This window comes from Callorhinchus milii, unplaced genomic scaffold, assembly GCF_018977255.1.
Source record: "Callorhinchus milii isolate IMCB2004 unplaced genomic scaffold, IMCB_Cmil_1.0 Scaffold14, whole genome shotgun sequence".
NCBI lineage: Eukaryota > Metazoa > Chordata > Chondrichthyes > Chimaeriformes > Callorhinchidae > Callorhinchus > Callorhinchus milii.
The window spans coordinates 5,138,498-5,166,487 of NW_024704755.1; the positions used below are offsets into that span (position 1 = coordinate 5,138,498).

Here is a 27,990-nt window from a genome sequence, read left to right on the forward strand (position 1 = left end):
TTCACCCACAAATATACAGTCAATTCACTTTACACTATACTCTGTGAAGCGCTTATATTCTAGAAGATGTGAAAAGCGTTATATCAAATGCAAGGATTATTATTATTGCCGGTTCCTTTAACCGAGTTAGCTGCACTCGGCTAGGACAGAAATGGAACGATTAAACCTCTGCCCTCTGGCTCCTTCGGGGAGAGTGGGGTTCCTACTTTTCCAAGGTTCCTCCTTATGATTTAAGCGTTCATGCAGACGTTGAGAGAGCAGCAACGGATTGCATTCGTACAGTACCTCTCGCATCGGAAGGACATCCCGAGGTACTGGACAGTCGGGGGTTTGCGCCCGAGCCGAGGGTTGGAATCGAGGGGGTGGTGATGGGAGGATGGTTCAGAAGGAAGGTCTCGAGACGGGCCTTGAAGGAGGAGGGTGAGGGGCAGGGGAGGGACTCCTCGTGACTACACCGACCAAACGAACCACCGAAACTGAATGCGACCAGGATTTGGCCAGAAAATTGAAAATGCCCTCTGTAGCCCAAAGTGCACCAGGCAGTAGCCCCGAAAGTAGCCCAACGGTCACGGGCGGGGCTGCGCCGCAGTCGAGAGCGCATGCGTGCTCCGGACCTTTAGCCCCACCCCGCTGGTCTGAGCATGCGTACAAGCGGTGGCGCCGGGGCTGCCTCGCGCCCGCGGCACTTGAGGTAAATGGCGGCGGTGTCATGGAGGAGAGGTATTGCCTTCCCCCCCCTCCTCCCTCCCACTCCCCCCCATCCCCACCACCACCACCTCCCACCCTCTCCAGCACATACACACACACACACACACATAATGCCCTTAACGCTCCGGCAGTTGTGCGGAGGATCAACAGCGACCCTCTGACCAACGCCGTGGACACCCGGAGCCGAAGCGACGGCGGTTAAAAAGATTTGATATTTCAAACTTGTTTCTGAGGAGAAAAACCGTCACGGAATCCCCGGGCGGAGGGGGGGGGGGGGTTGTTGTTGTTGTGGTGGTGGTGGTGGTGGTTGTTTTCGTTTCGTTTTGCCTCTTGGCTGCGATTTTTATTTTTATTTTTATTTTTTTCATTCGGGTGGTGGTGGTGGTGGTGGGGGGAGGGGGTGAAGGGGGGACTTTTCAGTTGAAGACTGACGCGTGGGATGGCCGTGAAGTCACTGTCTGGCAATGATAATTCCAGACGATTGATTTGTCTTTTACCCTCTCTCCCCCCCCCCTCCCCCCCCCATTGATTTGACTGATTGCTTCCTGTCTGACAGACCCTCCGCCCCCTTCACACTGGGGACCCGGGACCGTCCCCGCAGGTCGACCGCAAAAAACTGGTCCAAGCAGCCAAGACGGACCTTCATTTTACCTGAGGCTGTGTTCTGCCAACGCAAAGCCATGGAAACAAATGTGCCACCCGGCCCCGCGCCCGCGTTCGGCACAAACCCAAGCGATTGTTCGATTTGGCCGACCCAGCGCCTGACGACCTCTCAGTGGACGGGCACTCGTTGCGCTCGATTCGGCCCGAATTTGACTGTCACGGAATAATAATCCCTCCAAAACCAAAAACAATAATTAAATTGGTCATTTTCAATCTACGACTGTTTGTGGGACATTGCTGTGCGCAATTGGCTGCCGCCTTTCGCCCACAAATATACAGTCAACTCACTTTAAAGTATATTCTGTGAAGCGCTTTGGGACGTCCTCCCGACGTGAAAAGCGCTATATCAAATGTAAGGATTATTATTATTATTATTGTTATTGAGGTTAACATTTCAAAGGTCTGGGGTTCTATTCCCGGCCCTGCAAAACGTTGTGAAAGTTTCCTTACTCCACTTATTATTAAGGAACCTGGTTGTTAGTCGATTGGCCGATCGCTCTTCTGGGGATGATAATAATGCCAAACAAACACAAAATAATAATTTGGTCACTCAGTACACGACTGTTTGTGGGACGCTGCTGTGCGCAATTGGCTGCCGCGTTTCGCCCACAAATATACAGTCAATTCACTTTACAGCATATTCTGAGAAGCGCTTTGAGATGTCTAGAAGATGTGAAAGTCGCTATATCAAATGCATGGATTATTATTATTAACAGCGCCATCACTATTTGATGGACCCTGTGACTTGTGTATTTCCATGTGGAGAATGCCCTCAGAATCCAATTACACTCTTCAATAGGAAGCATATAAATGAATGACCGGGATCTAAGGTGACGTACTTGGCAATGGAATGGTGGTCTCACTTGTCTGGTTCTTGAGCCAGGCGGGTCTGGAGTACACAAGAGCACTGCTAATAACAGCCCAGCCGGTCTTGAGATTCTTCCCCCTCAGCTCCTATTAACCCTGCAAGCGAAAGACCTAACACCTCGGTGATCTTAGGCAGTGCCACCTGGTTGACCCCCAAAAAATAGGCAGCAATAGTGTTGATCAATCACTATACTGATCTCTCCAGCTGCATAGAAACCAGTGCTGACCAAATACCAACTCTAATGAAAGACCAGGATGTATTTACTCTGAACTAACACTTCTTTGAAACTGCAGGAGGGTTTTTCTTCCTAAACCCACAGTGTCATCTAATAAGGCCGTGCCAAATACCTTCACTATGAATAAACTACTGTCTAAATGAGAAACTGGCATTGCCCTCATTTAGAATAAAAGCTAACCTGAACCAAGCTTGCACAACAGTCCAGAAAGATTTCTATAAAGAAATATAATCGACATTGCAATATGAACTTTCCACTCAGCTTATAAAAAAGACCTAAATGTATCACGGAAATGTAAACATTTTTGGAACTTCTTGATTGGTGGAGATGCCTTTATACACCAATTAGAGACTGAGGAAGCCGTCGCAAACATTTTAAGAAGAAATTTACAGAATTTGTTCAAATGTATTCGTATGTAGTATACATTCTGATAGCTGCAAGAAAATTCTCTATTTGAAAGAATACTGTTAGCTTTAGCCAATGTTTGACAGTTACTTGTGACAAATCTATTCCACGTTTTGATATTGAACAATTATTTTTCAAAGGCCCCAAATCAGCTGAACAGACCAAATTACTTAGGTATTGCACACTCAAAACATTTGTAACTAAATGTTGGTATTTTTATTTCTTTACATCTCTCATTTTTCTTCCCTTCCCCCCTCTCCCCCCATACAATAACCACATTTGTCTCTCTTTATCTCTTTACTCAATGACATTTTCTGCCTCACCTCTGGAATTCAATTCTGACCTGCTCCCCTCATTAAGGGTTAAGGCCGAGAAGTGTACCTTTTTGTGCTTTCAGTCATCCTTCCTGTCCCCATCCCCTTTGGTTCCCACCTGCAGCTCAGGTACCCATTCAGCAGAGTCAAGCACTTGGAGATATTGACATGAAAGGCATTAACTAAATGTAAATTGTGTTGTATTTTCAGTATCCAGTAATGTGGACAGCAAATGAAATTGCAGGTTTGTGCTACGAGCACTACACCACCAAGCTCCCAAAGAAAGGGTTGCCAAAGTTTGGATGGGAATGGACACTGCTTGCTGCTGTGGTAAAAGTTGAAGGAAATATAGGAACTGAACCTGGCTGTAGCAGTGAGAGTAATGATGGTAAAATAGGAAGTTTACGTCTCAATACTTGCTTTATTTTGTTATAACAAAGCTTATGCTTTCCTGTTAGTTTAGGACGTTAACTGATTATTTAGATGTCTGGTTGAAAATGAATTTAAAAACAAAGTGCAGTGTAAGGAATTCCTATTTTTATAGATTTCCTATTAGGCGTTGCATTATTTTCTACCTAATGTTAAGCTATTTTTTCTCACGGTGCAAGTGCAGCTTTCCATTATTTCCCTTTCAGATAAGTGTCCAAGAGACTCAAATTTGGCTTTCCATTGGCAGAATTTAGTATCCTTCTGTGATTAGCTGATAGGAAATGTGATTAATTAAGATTTTATGAAATACTTTCTAGATGAAATACATTGCTATTGTTCCAAAGCCTCACTTCTACCTCCAAGACAATCTTTCAACCCTATCAATCTAGCCACTCCATAGGCACTATATAAATCAAAATGGTATTGTTTGCTATGTTTTATGTTTCTTTTTTTTTGAGAATCATGTCTCTTGATGTGCCACTGTAATTATTTTAAAATGCTGGTGTTGGTTTCAATAAATAAAAACAAGTATTGAGCCACAGAGAAGACGTTATTCTGAGGCTTTATTTGTAGTCTGAGCTGATTGAGTTAATTTCAGCTGAAGTAGTGGTAGAGTGCTGGCATTGGTCTTAACACTGCTGGTTCTATTCCTGATCACTGTCCAAGTACCCACATATCCCCCCCCGATCATCTTTTGCCCACAAATATACAGTCAAATTCACTTTACAGTTTAATCTGAGAAGCTATTTGAGACGTCAAAGCATTTTCAAATGTCCTACTGACAAAATATGATGTGTAAATTGTTATTGATGGGAAGGGAGAAAAGAATCAACCATACATGTCTAGTTTTCTGAGACTCACTGCTGAGCTAACAAAGAATGACCACTTTATGAGGCACAAATTAATTAGCATCTGTAGAATTGCACTCTTGCATGCCTCAGTCGTTTCAAGAGAAGATTGGGAGAGAGAAAAGGGTGCTAGTGCTCATGTTTATATAAATAAAAATGGTTGTTTTTGATCCAGGTCTAGAATGTTTTGAAAATTCACATTAATTTTGCAGTAATTTGTATTTTGCAAGTAAGTTGTGTGAAAGACAAGTGTAGAACTATTGGCATTATATCAGATATATCGCTGATATCAGAATTGAATTATTTAACAATATATGCATATATTTAGTTGTTGGTCATATGGGAATCCAAGATGCTATGTACATTTACCTTTTTCCTTGCAGTAAACTTGGAGGTTGTTTCAATGGGCACAGGGTCAAAATGCATTGGACAGTCAAGTATGAAGAAAAATGGTAGGTGTTTTTGGTAGTCATGAACAATACTGATAACATAAACAAAAGTGTTACCCTTTATAACAGCATTTAAAAGTATTCTTGTTTAGGAGGAAGTGTAAAAAGTGTTCCTTTATTTAACAAAGTTTTACCAACTGCAGGAATGATTGAGTCTCACATTTATAATATACGTTCTGTTATGGTAAGATCAGTAGTTGCCTTATTTATAGTCTTCGGGTTTCATTAGATTAACTTTGAGAATGTTTTATAGCTTGCATTTTTATTCAGGTCTAATGTATAAAGGTTAGGCNTTTTTTTAAATAAATCAAACCTTTGGGAAACCATAGCTTCAAAATTGTTACCAGCCCCTGTTTATCTTTTCTTCAGTAGTCAATAGCATGCATTGACACATTCAAGATTTACACATTAAAGTAACTATTCAAGATCCCAAACATAGGTCACATTATTTTTAGAAACCACTCAGGCATAAGGAGAGGCTTTCGCCGTCCCCTCAAAACCACAGAACAGTTTGTGCTGCAGCATTTAGTGCAGCTAATCACTGAACCACTGGGAGGAGCTACATTTTTATTCTGAGAACTACTTCAGTCGATAAATTATCTGCATTTTGAACGATGAACTCAATTTTCATCAAAATTACAGTTTTCATTTAAAGCTCTTTAAAATTGTAAGTTATGTGCTTTGGGACGTACTCTCGACATGAAAGGCGCTCGCTCTATAAATGTCATTTTGTTGTTGTTGTCCTGTCCCATTTTCCAGACTTTGAGCATGTGTAATCTGCCTTAGTATGTGCTTCACCAGCAAACTTTATTTCATTTTGACTTCTCCATACTTCACATTTCCTCACCTTCCCGTCTGCTTCAGTGGGGATCCTCTCTTCTCAGTAAAAAGAGGCTTATTCTACTGAAAATAATGCCCCTCTTGTCTTTATCAGAAATTGTTCCTGTCTAAATTAGTATGTCTGCCTATGTGTAAGTATTTCCAGTAAACTGCAGCTATAAGCAGACTAACTGGGAGTTTCCGTAGTCGAGCCTTGAGGTGGCGGCCTGCGTGGTGAGGTAGGAGTGGAGTCGGGCAGTTTTGCGGAGGTGGGGAAAGGCAGAGCGGGTCATGGTATGAATATGGGGGAGAAAAGTCAATTGAATGTCAAAAAATATAGCGCCCAGGTTCCTAACTGGCTTGGTGAGGTGGATTGTGCAACCGTGGATGCAACCGTGCCAGAAGTCCTGGGAGGAGGGCCTCAGTCTTGTTGACATTCAGGAAAGTTGGCTATCATCCAGGACTTGATGTCAGCCAGACAGTGTCCGGACATCAAAGGCAGAGAGATATAGTTGGGTGTCATCCGCGTACATGTGAAAGTTGATCCCATGTCTGCAGAGATGTCACCAAGGGGTAGCATGTAGAGGTTGAAGAGGAGGGGACTGAGGACAGTCCTGAGGAACACCACACAAGACTACAGAGGCTGGAAGAGAAACCGTTGGCAGAGACAAATTGTTGACAGTGTGAGAGATTAGACCTGAACCATTCAAGGACAGAACCTTGAAGATTGAGTTGAGAGAAGAGGAGGATAGAGTGGTCCACGGTATCGAAGGCAGCAGAGAGGTCGAGGAGGATGAAGAGGCGGAGGGAACCCTGTTCACAGATGGACAAAATGTTGTTTGTCACGTTGACCAGAACAGTTTCCGTGCTGTGAGCAGCACGGAAACCCAATTGGAGGGGCTCATGAAGGGAATGGTAGGAGAGGAATGAGCAAAGCTGGGAAGCAACAACTCTTTCAAGGACCTTCGAAAGAAAAGTTAGGTTGGAGATGGGCTGTTAGTTAGAAGGCAGTCGTTGAAAGCACATTCATTGTTTGAGATAACTTAAAGCACTTCACTTTAAGTTTAGTTATATGTATTTGTGTAATTATTTATAAGTTTTCAGGGATCCATTACTACACCCAGATGTGTAGGATGGTGAGGGTGTTCCCAATTCACTATATCAAAGGTTTGTTGTTATTATATATTGTATTCAAGCGCTCTGGGCGCTACCCTGCATGAGAGGCACTATATAAATGCAAGTTGTTGTTGTAGTACCATTGACAATTCTGTTGACTAAAGTGAGTAAGGAATGAGTTCCTCTTGTGCTACAACCTGGAATGTTAATTTCAATATATATTGGAGATGGCTCAATTTGTTTTTTTAAAAAAGTGGATTTACTTTTAGCTCATTTCTGTTTTTCCAATTTTTAAAAAAATAATCTTACAATGTGGATTACTCTTGGTAAATGCAGACAGGATTTGGATATTAATTACATTCATAACAGCATTTACTGATTTGAGGTGTAAAGTTGATGACAGTATTTGATAAAGCCTCCCACTGCCATAGCACCTTAACTCTATATCCTTAATGGTTAGCAATAAAATGATGTTTCTTAATGTTATATTTTGTTTAATACTGGAAATGCATGTAGTAATTTACATGGGAAGTTGATGTTTATTTTCCTGCTGATTTGTAAACTACCATGTTTATAATACGAAGTGATTTCTTAGGTCAGCAGCTTAAAAACAAAATACACATTCTAGGCTTCTAATGCTGCAATGTTATTGGCTCAGAAAAAATCTCATGATATGCATACGGCAAGAAAGACACCAATGAATATATTTTGTAAATGATTTAATTTGAAATGGTGTGAGTCATATTTTCTTCACGTACGGCTGCAAGAAATGTGAGGTAACTATTTTGAATCGCTGGCTGTAGACATTTCATCAGAAGCAGGAGACAATTCAATCCATTGTGTGTTTACCATTCTGTATTTCCCCCTGCCAATCTATGTACTCTGGTGCTGTACTAGCTAGTGCCCTACATGAGCTATCTATTCTCATCCCAATTGCCTGCACTCTTTCCATTCACTTTCATATCTCCATAGGCTGCAGATCTTGAACTCTGTAGCCCGTGTCATCTCCATGACTCTATTACCCCAATCCTCGCCCGACTCCACTGGCTTCCCATCACACAGAGGATACAGTTCAAGATCCTGGTCCTCACCTTCAAAGCCCTCTATGGCCTTGCTCCCCTGCTACCTCTGCGATCTCCTAACCCCCTACCATCCTGCCCACTTCCTCCGCTCAGTGGGCTCCGGCCTGCTTCACGACACCCCCCCCCCCGCCCCACCATTGGGGGATGGGCCTTCTGCCACTCTGTCCCCACCTTCTGAAACTCCATCCTGCAGTCCCTCCGCCTCGCCCCTTCCCTTGCCTCCTTCAAGACCCTCCTCTTCGACCGTACTTTCGATCACCCTCTTTCTCCCCCTGCCCTCCACCCTCCCCATTCCAGACCCCCAGCTCAGGTCCGAAACACTGACTGTCCAGCACCTTGGGACGTTCTCCTGACGTGAAAGGCTCTATACAAATGTAATTTTGTTGTTGTTTTCTGTTCAAATTAACTTCTGTTGAATATTCCTGAAGCTGTGCTTCCCATTCCTCTTCCCCAAAAACACACTTCACTTGAGTGTGTGCTAGAGACTGTGAGTGAGCTCAGAGGCCTGAACCAACCTAAACTTCTGATCTAGAAATGAGAGTGCTAACAACTGAATCAAAATAACATTTTATGTGATGTGATGCTTTCTTATTTCCATATTATGATTTTAATAGTCCTAAAAAGTATTTCTTGTAAATATTTTGTAGGTAATATCGTTAATGATAGCCATGCTGAGGTGATTGCCCGACGTGGATTCTTGAGGTAAGAATATTATTTAAACGGTATTGAATTAAGTATAGGAAAACTGGAGGAAGCCATTTGGTTAATTGGGCCTGTTCCATCAGTTATCTTATATTGTTTAATTGAATTAGTAATATCAAAATATGCATATTACATTTAATAATGTAGATAACCAAGTCTGTTCCACACAGCTCTAATTAAATGAATATTGACTAGAATCCAATGTTGCTATTACCTGTGAATCCAGTGCAGATTCAACTCATAGATGATTTTTTTCCTAGCCAACAGTTCTGCTTTAAAAACACACTGATAAGAAGAGTAAACCGTGTAAGCACAATGCCACCTTAAAAGCAAAAACATCTTGAAATAACAATCGGATCCTCCCAGATCCAATAACTCAATTACCACATTATCAAGCAAAGAATAAAACATTTTTGAAATTCTGGGTTGTTAAGATGCCACTGATATCACGTCCTGCGCACTATACACAATAAGTGTTGCTTTCAACACTTTCATGGAAGTGATGCAGAAATGGAACTCGTTTTGAAAGCTCACTTTATTCAAAAAGCACCAATGTCATTTCGTTTGCAACACGTCACCACCGCTTTCTGTTCATAGCATGATTGTGCAGTGCACAGGAAATGTGGAGAATGCACAGGATGTGATTTCACATTCATGTGTACAGTGTTTAAAGAATAGTACAGGTCCATAATGCACAAGTACGCATAACCAGTAATTAACAGACCAGTGCTAAACCAAATGTAATAACGGATTCACACTCTAATCTTTGCATTTGATATAGCACCTTGTCACGTCGTCGAGACCTCTCAGAGGATTCAAGGAGATTTGTGTGAATTTTGTGGGCAACCATTATCTGTATTGTAGGTATCTATATTATCAACTGAAACAAGCATTTAAAGACAAAGACAGCATTTTCACTGCAGGCAAGGAAAATCGAAAATGGCATCTCAAGCCACGCATTTCCTTTGTGTTGTTTATAAGCCACACTCCATGTGAGTACAACTTACCAATTATCTGGTAGTTTTTTTTTATGACTTGAATTTCTTAAATGAGGGATGGGGGGGGGAAACTGTAGCAACGTGAAATACAGTACTTAAACAAATTTGTATCTGATGAATATTTTTGATGAATATAACTTTGCTGACGTCGTGCATGTAAATTTTATCTGCTCTTTGACTTAGCCTTCTAAATATTGATTTTGAGGTTCATTTATCAAGCAGAGTTTAATTGTATTCTTTGGAGATTTATTCTGAAGTCCCCAAACTCTGAACACTACAAGATTTTTTTATAACCAAACAAAATCTAATCTTTGTGTTGTGAATAAAAATGGTGCAATTCTGTAATGTTGCTTTCACAGGTGGTGATGCTTCTATTTTCCCAAAGGTAGAAAATCTAGCTGCTAAATCAGGAGATGGTGGAGACCAGTGCTCACAGCTCACAGCTCACGATAATCAAGTCACCAACAACGAACATTTAAAAAATACTGAAGAGAATACAAACAGTAAAAAACGGAAATATGATGAAAGTGCCACAGAGACTTGTGAAAAGAAAGTCAAACAGGATATTGAAAGTGGAGACTTGGTGTCTGCAAGTGGTACCATTATTGAAAGAAAACTTACACCATCTAAAAAAGAAAGCAGCATTGTTGCGACTGATGTTAATAAATGCATTCAGATAGCAGAATATTCTAATAAAAGCCAGGCAAAAATCAACGTTTCTGACATACACCGAACGGGCGCTAAATGTGTTCCAGGAGGATTTCAAGATCCCCTTCAGGCAGGAGTTAACTATCACTGCGTGGGATCATTAAGATTGAAACCAGGAAGAGGAGACCGATCATCATCAATGTCCTGTAGCGATAAACTTGCACGATGGACTGTTCTTGGCTGCCAAGGAGCACTTCTTATGCATTTTTTGGAAGAACCTGTTTATTTATCATCCATTGTTGTAGGACAGTGTCCCTACGGTGAGGAATCCATGAAGAGAGCTATAATTGATAGGTAATTAATAGCTACTTTTTTTAAAAAAAGCATAACAAGTTTCAGGACAGTTTCTCACCTTCACCCTTTGCCCTTCTCTCATGTTACAGTATATTCTGTGAAGCACTTTGAGATGTCTAGAAGATGTGAAAATCGCTATATCAAATGCAATGGATGATTATTATTTTATTATTTTCCCTCCCTTCACTTCTACCCCCTCCCTTCCCCACCTGGCAACAGATTAACGTGGTACAATCAAAACATCACCTCGTTGCCAAATCAGGGAGGGGAGGCCCCATGTTTATGAAGGAGAACATTGTTGGATATATGTGGGAGAATGGTGTAAGCTGATGAATCATGCAAACATAGCTCCAAGTTATAAGTAAAAAATTTGCTGGGTGTAATTCTGGTGAATTTTAAAAATTATATAGGATGGACTGAAATAGTACTGCAGGAAATCCGGTTAGATTGGCCATTGTTTTTTATAATATAATAGTGTCTTTACTCTTGTTCAATATGGGCAATAAAATTGTGATTAAAAACAAAATGGGTTTTGCAGAAACAGGTGTGTGTATAGATTTCTATTGCATAATGCTTTTTTTTAATAATCTGTTTCTAGACCGATTTCAATAACATAACACAGACCTTATTTCACAACATTATCATATCCTAACTCTCCCTCTTGTTCCAACAGATGCTGCAACATCACCTCACTCCCCAAAGAGTTCAGGATGCAGAATGTGGTGTTGCTGCAGTCAGACCTAGAGTTTGTACACAGTCGCCATTCAGTGCTAAGGACCCATGACCCCAGCAAAGGGAGACTCGTACCTTGTGCATCAGGTGCTGTGCATTCAACGATAGCCATTTTTAGAAATGTTGAGAATTTCAAGCCTGATGTTTGTTTGTGTTTGAAATGTACAATGATGAAGCATGTCCCATCATTGCATTCTTTGCATTAATTGTTATCTGTTGACCTCCGTATTATCGCAGAACATATTTTAGATAATAATATGTTTTTACATCTAATTCCATGCAAAATTGTGCTTCCTGTTGGAGTAGCATACAGTACAAATGTCTAGCTAGTTTCAAGTGGTTTTGCCCCATCGTACCTCTGCTACCCCTTGCGATGCTCCTGCCCAGGCCATCCCTTCTGCTCAGGAATCTGTGTCTTGCTTCATGTGCTGTGTCGCACCATTGGCAAATAAGCCATTAGTCATTCTGTCCTTGCTTACAGTAACTATATCCCAGAATCCCTATGCTTTACGCCATCCCACCCCATCTTGAAAACCCAACTAAAAACAGATGGCAGTTTAAAATGCGTGGTAAATGGAGACGGCAGCATTTTCTCATGAAATATTTTATTGTTATTCATTTAATTTTTTAATTTCCTTGCACTGTAGCAGTAAGTTGGTGTGCTGTTCCTCACCGGCCATCAGATGTCTCTGTAAATGGCTACAAGCAAGGAGCGACAAAAAAGATCCTTGGAACCCCACAGGGCAGGTACATATTTAAATACAGTGTATTCTTATTTACTAAGGAGGTCACAAAACTGTAAGACTGTTCAGATGGGAAAAATGTACCTACCTTTGCCAAAATGAGTTCAACAGTTGACGTCAGCCTAATTTTCTTAAAGGTGCCGTTTAATCTTGTGACTTTCAAGGAGTGCTAACAATTAGGAATTGTACACAAGTATATTGTGCAAAAAAATAAATTGGTTCATTGGTGAGGGACTGTTATGCAAATAAGCTGGGAATAATGTTTGTGGTTGCACTTTATTGTAGTGCTTACAACATGGTAAGTGGTATTTGTATTTACAGGTGTATAATATGCAAAGCTGAACTTTTTGAAGCATTCAAAGAGCTACTTCTGTGTCTTGCTGAAGAAGACTATCCAATAATCCTCAGGTAGGTCTTAACTTTAGTAAAGAGGCACAGAAATAATTACAATAATAATAATAATTACAACATTGAATTACAAGTGGTTGATGTTATTTTCACACCAAGAAAATGACAATCCATATCAATATTAAAATTTTGTTCTGGGTTTACTTTTGTCAACCCTTTTAGCATCTTGTATATCTTTTAGTTATCTTTCCCCTTCTCCTTCTGACCCCCCCCCACCACCACCCCCTCCCCAACACGAAAGATGCTATAATAAGCGTAAATTCTATTATTATACTGTAACTATAAGTTTAGTTTTTATCTAGTTTATTTTTTCAATCACAGTTTGTATTTGACTCATGATTGGCTTAAAAATGTGTACATACCTATGTATAGCATAAAACAAAACATGAACGCTCAATATTCTCTCTCCAAACACCAGATAAACAACTATATAAGTATATATAACTATACTTGTGTTTCTGCTTTTTTTAACTGGACCTAAAGTCTCTTATATGAGTGCCGGATGTAGAGAATTCCTTCAATTTTTCACAGGATTTTACTCTATTGCCTGAGGCAGCAAAATACTTTTTCAAAGACCAGTTAAGGGGAAATGAACAAATCCCGAAGAAAAGATAGATATTAAACTTTTATTGGATACAGATTTGAAATGGTTATAATTTTTCTTGTTGAATCTTGATGGGTATCATACATACCTTTTGATTGCATTAATTTTGCAATTTATAAATGTTTAATTTTCCTTATGTAAGCCTTGTTGGTTCCTTGTAATTTGCTTCATTTTGATTAGCTCTTTCATGGCAGCTTCACAGTAAATGAAAATTTTCAGTGAATGGTTAGTAATCGCAGCAAAATCCTTCCCTTTCTCCACCTTTTTACAAAGACGCTCCTTCACTTTGCACATATATTTACTGCTTAATATTCATTGCCTTGCATTTATATGTAAAAAAATCCATCTACTACTTGTCAGTTCATAAACTCAATGGCCTAGATTTTCTGGAAATCACTTCATTGCCCTTATATTATTCATCTGCCCACATTACTTAGTATAATCAGCAACTTTTGTAATGTTACAAGAAGTTTTCAAAGCAATTAATGAATCGTGTGAACAACAGTATCGAAATTTGGATTCTTTGTGCTGAGAAAAAAAGGAAAGAGTTCCTTTGGCTTTTGCTGATATCCCCCTGCCTCGATGAACATAAAATTAATGNTTTATTAAAATTAGTGCTGTAATGTGAATGGTATGTGAACCAATTGTTTGATCTGAATGTTCCTGATTTAAGTGCTGTGAGACGCTACACTGTATGGGTGGGGCGCTATATAAGTGCAAGTTGTTGTTCCCATTTTACAAACAAGATTGTGTACCGGGGTATGTCCTGTAAGTATCATTGTACTCTAATTCACTTTAAATGTTAGCTCTAAATTGTATTTAGATGTGAATAGCACAGACTAAACGAAGCCCTCGTTGACTGGTTCAAAACTGTTGTACTCAATTTCATAGCCTTGTTTCCAGTTGAAGAATAAACCTGTGTTTCACTGTATGTGTGTGTGGTGTGTGTGAATTCCTTACTGTATCTGAAACCTAAAAGTCCACCTAGTTTTAGCACATAAGACTCTTTTGTCTTAAGATTTATATTCATTCGGAATTCTGAAAAATTTTCAAATCTAATCTTAATTGAAGGTTAGTTTTCCACAGTTCTTAAAAAGAACCAGCTGCCAGATTAAGACAGCATAAGAATTTTTTCACAATTCTGCACAATTTTTAATTTTTTCGAAGAATTAATCTTGCAGGTAGAATTTGACACTCCAATTATTCGAATTTATGCCAGACTTGCGGGTTCTACTTTATTCTAAAGCAATTCTGTCCCAAGATGAAATGTACAATTTTAAATACAATAGAACAATAGAGTGTATAAGTTAACTTTTAGAACAACTTCAAAAATGATTAGCCCTTTTAAGCATTTTTAGTTATCTTTCCTGGTGGCTTTTCTGTTTTTCTTCCAAAGATTGAAGAGATTGTTCATGGCCAAAAGTCACTCTGAATAGTGAAAATTCCAGAACAGCACTGTAATTTATAAACCTCAAAATATGTAATTGACTTGTTCATGTAAAAGTAGATTTTTCCATGATTGTGGTAATTCAGCATTTGATTTTAATTTGCTCAGTGGTAAATGGAATTCTTAGCCACATAATATGATTTCCCACTGTAAGTGAAGGAAACAAAACTGAAACTGGAAAATACAAAGCAGTCTCCTGTGTTAACTTGCTTTTCACGATTCCTGACAGTGCCAAATCAAGTAACAATGGCCCACAAAAAAATTACCTTTTCTCTTTTTTAACAGAAAGAATAAGCCAAAAACGTATTGGGATTTCAAAGAGGCCGCAGCAAATTATCAAAAAGCCTGGAGTGAGCTTCAGAGGCAAGCATTCAACACCTGGGTTAGAACCCCGAGAGAATATCTTCAATTTGAATAAAAAATAATAAAATGGTATGAATAACCCAATTCAAACCAGCCTTGGATGAACAAATATATAAGACTCTTAGACCTAAATCTGTGTCCTTACATTTGGAAAACTTGTAGACGCTATTAATTTGTAGGAGAGATTTGAAGCAATCAATAGATCTTAAGTTATTTATCTATAAAAGTTACAACCTGTCCAGGTTGTTGCTTACCTTATAAATATAGAATAGGCAAGCGACAAAGATAAAGGTTATAATTATGTACATAGTGTGGTATTGTAATTATTATATATTATAATGTACTAATGACACAGCATCAGAAGATGAGACAGCATCATAATTATATCCTCTATGATTTTTATTTGTAATTTGTTGCTTAATTTGGGTTAAATTAGTATCAATTAAACCATCCTTCAGATTGAAAACAAACAACAAATTTCATTTGTTTCATCAAGAGTTTACTGCAAATCTACTTCTTTGCCATGCCTTCGTGAAATTATATTGATTGATTCTGGCCCCAAAAAACTTGTTTATAATAATGTAATCATACTGCATCATGACCTTAACCTTTACATTGTATGTTTTCCCTAAGTGAAACAGTTTGTTAAATGACTTGTATGTGCTGCTTTATACTGCTTTAGAGTTTATGGTTTACCATACTGCTTTATGGTTTTATTTCACTATGTTAGTTAAAAATAATGGCCCAAGGTGCAGGTTCTGCATAATTTACAGACAAACTACATTGTCTCCTGATTAGAGCTCCACAAGGCCATCGGCCCATCCTCTCCGCTAATCATTCAACCTTAAAATCGGCATCTTTGCCGCCAAATATCTCAACGAACTTGTTCGGCCCTACATCTTTGATCTCCTCTGATCCTACTCCAGCTGAGCTGGGTATCCAGTGGATCATCCAAATTATTAGCGGTGTGCTGAACTAATATATAGGAAGATTGCTTCTTTTCCCCCATAATGCAGAGTGGCAAGCTGTACTTTTTACATTGTTCTGCATTAAGCGATTAAATTACGACCATCATAACTGCCTTGCGTTCAATAATTATTGAGATGTTTCAACACCAGCTGTGGGTTTTCTCTTAACAATTTTATGGAATTAAGTTGACGGAAATATTTTTTCACAACTATCAGTTTTGACAGCATGCACTTAGAATTGAATTTTAACGTGCTGGTCAGAATTGCATTCAAAATGGGGCGAATGTCACTGTCACCTTTTTCTCAATGATTTTGATAAATCATTTTCAGTAATCACAGCATTTTTTAGTTGATAACCCATGAAAGCCACAGTGCTTCAAGCAATTATATTGAAACAATGCTTCAGTTGCTGACACTAAAACGTGTATCTCATAGTTCCTGTTTGGGAGGATACCTCTCTAAACCAATGAAGGTCATGTTAAAAAAAATTATATAACAATACCACCGCTGAAGAAAAGCTTGTGTGTAACAGATACCTGAATTCCTATAGTGTTTTGTAAATGAATCTTTTGTTCGTAGGTATAGTACTGAAATCCACCTGAACCAGAATGAATCATCATTTCAGAAGAAGGCTATTAGTACAGTAAATGCATTGTCCTTTGGACTTCCATCTAGTTATTGAATTATTACTCACTGTAAGAATGTGAATACCGATTTTAGAAACTAAAGTTGGAAGTAGCCTCCTGCAAGGTAGTAGACTTTTTGCAACCACTGCACATGAGTTTTATATTTCTAAATAGATTTCTAAATACTGTATAAAATACCCTTGGTGGGGGCAATGTTGGTCGTCTGGTTCCTGAGTTGGGGAGGGAGGGGTTGTCAGCAATTTTGCAGGACATTCCTCTTAACAAGTCAGCCTGATTTATCTCAGGACTTGAAGGTGTAAACATCAGTCGCCGGGAGCAAGGATTCTTACCACTTTAGTTCCTGTTAATCCAGCAAGCTAAAGCGGTAACAGGTAGGGTGGTCCTAGCTGAGCAAGCAATGAAAACTTGTTACATTGCTTTCAATGGCGAGCTATCTAGTTTTAACTGATTAAACTCTGGCAGTTCACAACCTGGATTCAGCACTCAAGCCACTATTGCAGAATTGTTTCTGTCTGTATAAACTTCAATACTATTGGCCCAGTGGAAACTTAGTTTACTTTTTAAGGAATAATAATAATCCTTGCATTTGATATAGCGCTTTTCATGTCTTCTAGACGTCTCAAAGCACTTCACAGAATGTGCTGTAAAGTGAATTGACCGTATATTTGTGGGCGAAACGCAGCAGCCAATTGCACACAGCAGTGTCCCACAAACAATCGTGGATTAAAAATGACCAATTATTGTTTTGTTTTGGAGGGATTATTATTAGGCGTGTGGAGCAAGGAAACTTGCCCAAGGTTTCGCCCTCTGCCTGGACACTCATTCATGGACACAGCATCCAATGTCAATTCAACCCTTCAATTTGTCACATTATGAAAATGCTTCTAATCTTTAGCCTTACTTGAAGTTTAATTTTAAACTGATTCCTTTCAGTACTGTTCTCACGGTCTAATTTAAGCAATCTGTTTATATTATCAATGCCTCGAAGCAATTTAAAGGCCTGTATCATATATCTTCATTTCTCTATTGAGAATAAGTGCAGCTCTGCAAGTCTCAAAACATTAAGCTCGAAGTCTTGTAACATTAAACCTCATGTTTTATAATTATCCTTTCTTCTCTTTGAATCCTCTATTGTGTATCAATATTACACCCTATGTAGCTTGGCTCAATTGTTGGTTCTCTTGCCTCTGAATCAGAAGGCTGTAGGGTTTAAGCTCCACATCAGCACTTCATAGTCAGCACTTCATAGTCACTTCAGGAGTTCATAGTCAAGGACAGAAGCTCCAGTGCAGTGCTGGAGGAGTGCCGTGTTGTTGGAATTGATCTCCTTTGATGAAACGTTAAACCGTTTACGTGTTCAGGTGGACTTTGAAAGTCCCATGACACTATTTGAAAAGAGAACTCAAAGGGATTGACTATACAGCAGAGTTGAGCAAAGATTTTTATCACCAGGTTTAAAGGATTAGTGAGGGGAAACGACAGGGTAAGATATGAAAACTTAGGATAACCTAAGATGCTCGAATCTCAATAAATTAGTGAGACCTTATAGACTGCAATAAAGAAAGTAAAACTCAAAACAATACTTTCAGATACACCAAGAGTTAAGGACAGGAGAGCACAACAGGAGGGGAAATATTATAAGTACAATATGTCATTATATGGAGAATAATCAACAGTGAAATGAGTTAACAGGAAGGTACGTTGGGGCCACAACACTCGGCCTGTTTTTTAAAAATTGTTTGACAATGTAATTGTAAGATTTTAGTGTACTCTGGAAGCAATAGGTTAAATGAGCCAAAAAGACTCCTTCCACAGAACTTTTCTTGAGACCTTGTGAAGACCCTTCCATCTTGATCTAAATGATCCTATTGAGCACCTGGATTTTTGTTATAGTCCACTTGACTTGATATACATCTACAGTCAATTTAGATTACTGCAGGCCATGGCTATTGTTATTTACGTTTCTCCCACAAAATAGTCAATCCACTTAACAATAAATTCTGTGAAGCGCTTTGAGACGTGATAAGGCGCTATATCATAGAATCATAGAATCGTACAGTACAAAAAGAGGCCATTCGGCCCATCGAGTTTGTGCGGCTCTTTGAATAAAGCAATTAATGTCAATCCCACTCCCCAGCCCTTTCCCCATAACCCTTGCAAACCCGTCCTCCTCAAATACCCGTCCACCGCGTTTTTAAAAGTAGTTATCGAATCGGCCTCGACCGCCCTTTCAGGCAATGCGTTCCAGATTCGAGCAACTCGCTGCGTGAAAAAATTTCTTCTCACCTCCCGTCTGCTTCTTTTAGAGACTATTTGGAATCTGTGACCTCGAGTCACCGACACACCCACTGGTGGGAACAGTTTTTTCCTTTTCAAACCTATCAAATCCCCTCATGATTTTGAAGACCTCTATTAGGTCTCCTCGTAACCTTCTCTGTTTCAATGAGAATAATCTCAGCCTTTCCTCATATTCAAGGTCCCTTATTCCTGGTATCATCCTCGTAAATCTCCTCTGCACACTTTCCAACCCTTAACATCCTTCCTATAGTGTGGTGCCCAGAACTGGGCGCAGTATTCTAACTGAGGCCTAACCAGTGTTTTATGTGGGTTAATCATAACCTCCTGACTCTTGTACTCTATGCCCCTATTTATAAAGCCTAGTATCCCATATGCCCTTTTTTACAGCTTTATCTAATTTTATCAAATGGAAGGATTATTATTACTGTGAATGAAAGGAAACCCGAATGTTTATTTATTTGATGTTATCTGACCACTTTTCATTTATAATTGTGGCACTGTGTCCTTTTAGTCCTTTTGTGAAACGTTTAGACTGCATATAAAACAACCATTGTTTTACTTGGGTGATTTTGCATACTAGCAGATCTCTGAGCCTCAATCCTTACTGCTCACTGTGATTGTTTTAGGAAACCTTTGTATTTGCATCACACAAACAGTTACATGTGGAAGAAAGCCTGTTTGGATGATAAACAAAACTATGTTTGTTCAGAATTAGGCAAATATTTGTACTTCAGATGAGCAGTTAAACTGAGACCCAAATTCATCTAACTCTTGAATATTACTCTCATTTAGGCAAGGCTCTTCGAGCAGCTCAATTGCATTTCTGGACCGAATTCAAGAGAAAGCTTATCATTATGTTGATATTATGCTTATTATATTTGATATTATGGTTATTGCTTGTCCGATCTTTCCTCTAAATGGATTAGCTTGCACAATTCTTATCTTTCTGAATCCTCATCATGTTGTAATGTATTAATCTTATAAAACCCAAGTTTGTAATCATCTAAACTGATATTTTTTTTCTGGTACATCTCTGATACAATTTTGATGGTGTGCCACCTTCTTAATGTTGGCTCTTTGCCTATAATGTTGGAGGTGTTGTCTTTCGGATGAGTTATCAAAATGACCCCGTCTGCCTATTTAGGTGGACATTAAAGATCCTATGGCACTATTTGAAAACAGGAGGTTTCTCCCAAAGTCTTGGCCAACTATCCCCAAATAAAATTGTCATTCAGTTCATGGCTGTTTGAGTAACAGTCTACAAATAGATAGTCACTGCACTTAACAGTGCCTTGGAACATCCTCCTGACGTGAAAGGCGCTTTATAAATGGAATCTTGTTGTTGTTGTTGTTGTTGTTAACAGTACAATCCTATTTATCTGGAGTGCGAACCCTGTGATTCTTTTTCTCTCTGGTCAGTCTATTATTAGAGATCAATCGTAGCATCCTATTATTTTCTCAGCAAGAATCTCCCTTTTTTAAATGTGTCTTGTAGCTTAAGATATATGTATATTGTGCGTCAGCCTGGCTCAGTTGATAGCATTCTCACCTCTTCAGTCAGAAGATAATGGATTTGTGCTGGGATTTGGATCCAGTGGTGTGCTGCAACTGGGAGGCGTCCTCCTTCAGATAAGACGTCAAACTGAAGTCCCATCTGCCTGTTCAGGTGGACTTGTAAGATCCAATGGCACTATTCGAACAGAGAGTGGAGTTTCTGCTGGTTTCACCAACAAAAATACACGTTATAGTATATCCTGTGAAGAGCTTTGAGGCATCATCCTGTTGTGAAAGGTGCTACCACAAATGTAAGGATTATTATATGCAAGTTATTTTGTGTTCAAAATGATACCCTCTCTTTTGCCATGAGAGACTGTGTTTAACAATAATATTTGTTTTAACCTTCAACAGTAATGTCTAAGTCTAAAAAAACGTACATAAATATTTAACCAATTCTAAGAGCTTTGGTTCCATTGGCATAAGGATCAAAAAAACTTGACACAGCACATAATCTTTTAGTCAATTCAGCCCCAAGCAGTTCTGACAACTACAAAAGGAATGCAAAAGCATTTCAATGTAAGGGTAAGCAGTATAGTTGTCAATTCACACTCAATCTATGATTGGCAATCGTTTTGGTAAGAGTATATCATTGTAATATAAATTAAAATTATAATAAAACTATTGGCAATCGTCCTAGTGTTATGTTGTCAAGGTCATTTTGTAGATAGCTTTTGTTTCCTTATCATAATTCCTATAATCTAACTGCTGGATGAATGTGTACATTGAAATGAAATAATAAATCTTGTAATTGATATAGCACCTTATCACATTTTCCAAACCTTTCAAAGCACTTCACAGAATAGTCTGTAAAGTGAATTGATTGCATATTTTGTGGACAAAACACAGCACCAGTGCCCCACAAACAATTGTGGATTGAGTGACCAATTTATTATTTACTAATTTTTTTGAAGGAATTATTACCCCCGGTAAAGCAATCCACCAAGCGACTAACAACTGGGGTAGGTCAATCATAATAGAGGAAAAAAATCCATTTACTATAATGATGCACGATAATGACATAACAGAAGTTATATCTTCCTACTAATGGAATTATAGTCAGAATGTATTTGCTCTACTCATTGCCAGTAAATTTTCTTTCTTATTTATTACTATTATCCAATGCCGATACAGAAATCTTGATTATTCACGAATTACTTGAAAAAATACACTCATCTGTGAATTGTTTTTTTTATTGATTAGGTTGTTCCAGCCATTTTATCATTCAATATTTACACATCATTTCTTAAATACGGTTCAACTGATTAAAAATTCCAAACAGCAGGCACATCACAATACTGAACAGCAAAGAAAAAAAACTAATCCGTTTATATAATTTAATAGTTTGTTAACATAATCAACTCAATATATTATGCGAGACAAAAGTTACAAATGCATTCATGTGATTAATGTTCTGCATAAGATCATATTCCAAAAAGATAATGTATCTACAGTACAAGTAGGCTTTCCATTGGTGAGCATTAACTGCGGCTGTGAACTGAACCACAGAGACACTTAGAAGCCAAATGTGTTTTCTCCACTATAAGCCACGTACAAAAATCCATCTTCATCTTTTTCCTTCTCGTACAGTTGGCCCATGGTCAGGCTACAAGGAGAAAAAGAAACAGTGAACAAAATAACAAAGCAATGCTCTTGTCTCTCGTGGCAACTAATACACTTCTTAAGTCTTAACAAATAGCGTAATTAAATACAGATATTTTCTGTTCAGATTTGCAAGTCGAACAATTTGCTCAATACGTTAGGTGAGCCATCTCCAATTAATTGAATCACTGACCTGGACTGAGGGACTGTCTTATCTACAAAAAGGAAGATGGCTTTCTCAGATGGCAACTGGATCCGTTTCCTGATAATCCACATGAACTGTGCCACTGTGATGTCAGAGGGCACCAGGTATTTTCTTTTATCTATATCCACTATTTGAGAGCCAGATACCTTTTCCACTATCACCTGTCAGAACCACAAAACAATGCAAACGAATGCGGTCATTTTAAAAAAAATGAGTAGTTCAAAATCAACCTTCAACAGATTTGCAACATAAAAGAAAATCCTTTGGAGACGGAAAATATTTTGGGTAAAACTTGGAAAACATATTGTCAAGAGACTGCAACAAACACCACAGCCTTAAAATAGACCACAACCACATACTATACTGACTGGACACGTTGTAAATGTCAGTAAGCCTTTGCTGCAAACCTTTTCAGTGTCTCCGAGATTAAATGAAATGAAATTGATGATTACAGTGTTTTCTAGAGGAGCCCTACAAATGTATTTAAAACCGATTTGATTAAAACAAATGCTTTACTACAACATGTTGGGTAAGTACTTACCCCCAGATTGGCTGCAAGTCTATGGAAACTGCTGTCTATCTGGGCCGAGTGATTCTGTACCTTTTCAGTTCATGAACTGTGGTGCTGAAAAATACTAATAATTACAGTGATAAAGCACCAGAATGGCTTTATTACTGTAATATTAACCCTAAGCTACTAAAATACTTATAACCAAAATTTAAAATCGTTTTAAATATTTTTGACCCACAAAATATAGTCAATTCACTTTACATTATATTCTGTGAAGCAATTTAAGACGTCTCAAGGACATGATAAGGCGCTACATCAAATGCAAGGATTATTATTTATTAAAAGGCAGTATTTCAAATGCAAGGATTATTATTGTTACCTGACATGTGCTTGTTCAGATATCATTTTATCCTTGTATTCTTTTCACCCCATTTTCACTGCATTTCTTTCCAAAAAATAAAATGCTTATTTTTCAGATTTATTTATTTGGGGTTATGTTGTAACAAACAGGCATTCTATACAATTGTCAAATCTATAAGTAACTATATTTGTCCAGGCATTTATTTTCTGCTTGAAAAATATATTATTAAATTGCACAATGGTATCAGCACCTAATCATTTGGCTGCTGCCACTCCCAAACTCTAATAATATATTGATATGTGGTTAAAAGCTGTGGGTTTTACCATCTATATACATTTGTATGTTTATTTATTCAATACCGCACATCGTGGCAATATTTTTCAAACTTGATCTTGTTCTAAGCATTCATTATTCTGTCTACATCAATACATTAGGTGAGAACAAATTTCGATAATCAAATTTTATTTTTTGTTTTGTGACAGAATGCAGACAGTAATGCAAACAGATGTGCTTCCCAAACAGAAGAGTTTTATTGTTGTGATACTCACCGGCACTCTGTCTGGATACTTAGCTCTAATTTTGGCAGATTCAACACACCTGTGTTCTGTAAAGTAAAAGAAGGAATAAGACTGATATTTCCTTAACAATACTTTTAAGGTAAGCCATTTTTTAAAAACTTCCTGATGTATTGGGAACCTTCCTGACGATCTGTGAAGCGCTATGTGCATCAAGACCCTGCCCCATGTGAAGGGTGCTATATAAATGCAAGTTGTTGTTGTATTGATAGATGGGGTTGAGCTTCACAATAGCTGAGGTATCACAACAACAACAAAAAGCAGCACATTATATTTGCAAAAAAACAACCACTTGGAACTTTTAAACTTATTATTTACCTGCAATATAATAATAATAATCCTTGCATTTGATATAGCGCTTTATCACATCATCGAGTCGTCTCAAAGCGCTTCACAGGATATACTGTAATGTGAATTGACTGTGTATTTTGTGGGCAAAACGCAGCAGTCGGTTTGTGCATAGTAACGTCCCACAAACAGCCTTGGGGTGAGTGACTAATTTTATTTGGGGCATTGTTGGCCAGAACACTGGGAGAAACTCTTTTCAAATAGTGCCAGGGAATCTTTAACATCCATCTAAACAGGCAAACGTGGTTTAACGTCTCATTCGAAGGACGGCACCTCCGACATTGCAACACCCCCAGCACTACACTGGAGTGTCAGCTCAGACGATGTGATTCCAAGTTCCGATGTGGGGCTTGAACCCACAACCTCCTGACTCAAAGACGAGAGTGCTACCACTGTGCCTGGCTGACACACGTATCTGTAGACTTATCAAGCAGACAGGATCTGGGTTCAAAGAAGCATCTGAGAACAGCAGCTCTTACAATATAATAATACACTTCTGTGCTCAATTGGCTGCCACATTTCGCCCACAAAATATACAGTCGGTCACAGTATATTCTGTGAAGCGCTCTGAGACGTCTCGAAGGCCCTATATCAAAAGCAAAACCAACTCTATTGTGGACAATGGGAAGTTGCTGATTATATATTTTTCAATATATTCATTTTTGAAAGTTAAAGAAAATAATGATTCAAAATATTTTATGTGAGGGTACAATGTCAACAACACCTCAGGTAACATAAGTATAATGTAAGTGACTTCTTTAATTTAACAAACTTACTTTTAACTGTAGCAATTATTATTTTATTATTATTTTATTTTATTATTTTATATATTATATATAAAATATATTATTTTAACTGTAGCAATTATTATTGCTCAACAATGAACTCCTCTGTTATCCCATTTGTTCAAAGAGCAAAATAAATTATTGTAATGACTTATTCGTGAATTGAAAAAATATCCCTTATTTCAACATTGATTTATTTTGAAACACTCATACAGAAGTGTTCAAAACAGATTACATTAAAAAATGTAAATTGCATTTTTTTCTAGCACCTTATCATTTTCAATGTCTCAAAATACCTCACAAATAATTGCTTTACTTTTAGTGATTATTTTCACGATTAAGCAACACTACCCTGGGTGTCTACACTAAACTAAATGCCTCTGAAAGCTAAATATGTGATGTGGAGTCAAGTAACTTAGTGGTTAGAGCACGCGCCTCACATGCGGGAGGATCTGGGTTCGATTCCCGAGCAGGGCGAAACTTTGGACAAGTTTCCTCACTCCACTCGCCTCTGTTTACCTAAGAGGAAGTAGGGACCCGGTTATCTGGATAGGTATCTGGTGAAGACAGGTTTACAGGGTTATGGGCAGAAAGCTGGTGAGTGGGGTTAATAAAAGTCAGTTGCTCTGTCAAAGAGCCGCACAGACTCGATGGACCGAATGGCCTCCTTCTGTGCCGTAACATTCTATAATTCTATGATTAGGCGGATTGCTTTTCCGGGGGTAATAATGCCTTCAAAAAAAAATTATAATTTGTCACACAATCTGCAACTGTTTGTGGGACACTTCTGTGCTCAATTAGCTGCTGCGTTTCGCCCAAAAAATATACAGTCAATTTACTGTCATTCACAGTATATTCCATGAAGCACTTTGAGACGTCTCGAAGACATGATAACAATGTGCAAGGGTTATTATTATGGGCTGTGCGTAGGCAATTTCAATGTAGGTTTCACTAATGCTACAAATATTCCCCAATCAGGGAAATAAACTGGCATCTCAACAACAACTTGGATGGCGTCTCAGAGCGCTTTACAGTAACGGATCCCAGAGTTGAGCCAGGGGGAGGGGGAGGAAGGGGACCAAAGACGCAGTCAAAAGGAAAGGTCTTCAGCAGAGACCTGAAAATGGGCAGGGAGGGAGCGAGGCGAAGGGAGTGAGGAAGGGAGTTCCAGAGCCTTGGGGCGTAGTGGCTGAAGGCACAGCCGCCGAGGGTGGAGCGGAGGACTCGGGGCACGAGGAGGAGGCCAGAACCGGAGGAACGAAGGCAACGGGTACCGTTTTGGTCTCATCTCATAATAATAACTGAAATATCTGCAGATCCACGCATTGTGTGGCCTGCAATCAGGCTGCATTCTCAACACCTGCAAACTCAAGTGGCATGCAGAAATCCTTTATTTAAAAAGAGAGTTCACTGGGACACCTGACCTCACTTCCCCTGGATTAATAGAAGCAAAGAATGCTACAGCATAAAAACGCCATTTAACTCATCCAATCTGCTCCATTTTATTTTCTACCCAACATGAGTCATCCAGTTTAATCCTACTCTACTACTCCCACCCCATACCAATTTAATATTATTCATTTTCAAAGCATCTATTCAATTTCGTTTTAAAAGAATTTATGGGCTACATCCGCTACAACAAATATTTATGAAGGGGAATTTCACAGCTCAACGTCTCAAAGCCCTTCACAGAATATATTGTAAATTGGAATGACTGTATTTTGTGTCTGAAATGAAATTACTAACTTTAAATTCAATTAATTAAACTCAATTATTAAGTGTTTTGGTAAGTTTGGCTTTTCATGGACTCTTATGAACAGGTGTTTGACTAGGAAACATGCAACCTCAAACACTCATTTTCTCCACCCTCCACATTAAGCATAATCCACATTATCAGTGTCAGCCCGACTCTGTCAGGCGCACTCTCAACTCCAAATCAAAAGGTTGTGTGTTGGAAGCCCCACGTGAGGAATTTGAGCTCATCGTCCAGGCTGACACTTGTGTAGTGTTGGGGGGAGTATTTTATGGTTAAAGCTGCGAGTGCTTCTTCTAATGAGATGTTAAACCGAGGTCCTGTCTACCTGCTTCGGTGGGCATTAAAGATCCCACGGTGAAAACTCAAAAGGAGAAGGGGCTTTTTTTTTCCCCCCCCCCGGTATTCCGGCCGACAATCCCCCGGATAAGACCGGCCATTCACCGCCCGGTTGTTTGCAGAACAAAGTGAGATGCCTTGATGATGAAATGAAGAACTGTATCAAACGCAAGGATTATTATTATGATTCGCATTATTTCAGATTGAAGGCGACGACACCTTATACGAGCGGCCGGGCAAGGGATGTCTACGCAATCCTCAGTCGGTGGGGGAGGCCTGGCCTACATCTCACAGCAGTGCACTATTTATACTGTAAAGGGACACGGGCTGTGGTTATTGAAGAGATGAGAGGGGGAGGGGCGGGAGGTTTGTGTGTGACATGTAAACAGCGTTACAGCAACATTACATAAACAAGAGAGAGAGAGAGGGAGGGAGAGAGAGGGCTGTAATCTGTGGACTCTCTCTGTTGACCCACTGGGTGAAAGAGTACACCGAGAGAGCGTTTATTTTTATATATATATAGATATAGATATAGATATAGATATATATGTGCGTGTGTCTGGTTTTTGATTTATTATTAATAATATAAAAAATGAATCTTTTAAAAAAAAACACACTCCCAAAATGGATCACGACGGGGGAGGCAGACAGGCAAACCCCAGAGGAAACCTGCAAACCGCCACCGACCCCCAACAGGAAAAACAAACAACAACAAAAAACAGGAGGAGGAGGAGGAGTGGGGGAGGAGTGGGGGAGTGGGGGAGGAAAAATAATTTTAAAAAAAATAACTGCGCAGGACAGGGTTTAGCTCAGGGAGGCCCTGACACAGAGAGAGAGAGGGAGAGAGAGAGAGAGGGGGGGGGAGGGGGAGGGGGGAAAATATATATATATATGTGTAAAAAAACACCACCACCACCCGCCGAGATTTCAACGTCACCGGAAAAAAAAGAGGCACTGACTCACCTAAGGAGTGATCTTCCTTAAACATCCATTTCATTTTGCCCGATTGCACGAGAGCCTCCGATCAGCTGCAGAAAGGGAACCGACACCGACACCGCAACAATGTAGCGCCCGAGAGTCGCCGCCCCCCCCCCCCCCCAGCTGTCCAG

At 39.1% G+C, this 27,990-nt stretch overlaps 2 protein-coding genes across 4 annotated transcripts; one reads left to right on the top strand and one right to left on the bottom strand.

The window, feature by feature from the left end:
- Positions 1–635: 635 nt before the first annotated feature.
- On the top strand, positions 636–16,012 carry adat1 (adenosine deaminase tRNA specific 1). 3 transcript variants are annotated; one of them, XM_042340373.1, is made up of 10 exons: positions 636–691; positions 3,404–3,581; positions 4,854–4,922; positions 8,584–8,638; positions 9,503–9,630; positions 9,996–10,638; positions 11,312–11,457; positions 12,018–12,117; positions 12,435–12,521; positions 14,858–16,012. In XM_042340373.1, exons 2-10 carry the CDS (start codon positions 3,413–3,415, stop codon positions 14,988–14,990), a joined length of 1,530 nt encoding a protein of 509 aa, XP_042196307.1. In that variant the 5' UTR covers positions 636–691; positions 3,404–3,412; the 3' UTR covers positions 14,991–16,012. The 3 variants fall into 3 exon arrangements, with proteins under 3 accessions (XP_042196307.1, XP_042196306.1, XP_042196308.1); XM_042340372.1 differs by having other exon boundaries at positions 643–720; XM_042340374.1 differs by having other exon boundaries at positions 643–720; positions 12,021–12,117.
- Positions 16,013–21,579: 5,567 nt separating this feature from the next.
- Positions 21,580–27,987, bottom strand: gabarapl2 (GABA(A) receptor-associated protein like 2). Its single transcript, XM_042340516.1, has 4 exons — positions 27,845–27,987; positions 23,630–23,685; positions 22,198–22,370; positions 21,580–22,008 (listed from the first exon to the last, which is right to left on the bottom strand). Exons 1-4 carry the CDS (start codon positions 27,876–27,878, stop codon positions 21,918–21,920), a joined length of 354 nt encoding a protein of 117 aa, XP_042196450.1. The 5' UTR covers positions 27,879–27,987; the 3' UTR covers positions 21,580–21,917.
- Positions 27,988–27,990: the final 3 nt, after the last annotated feature.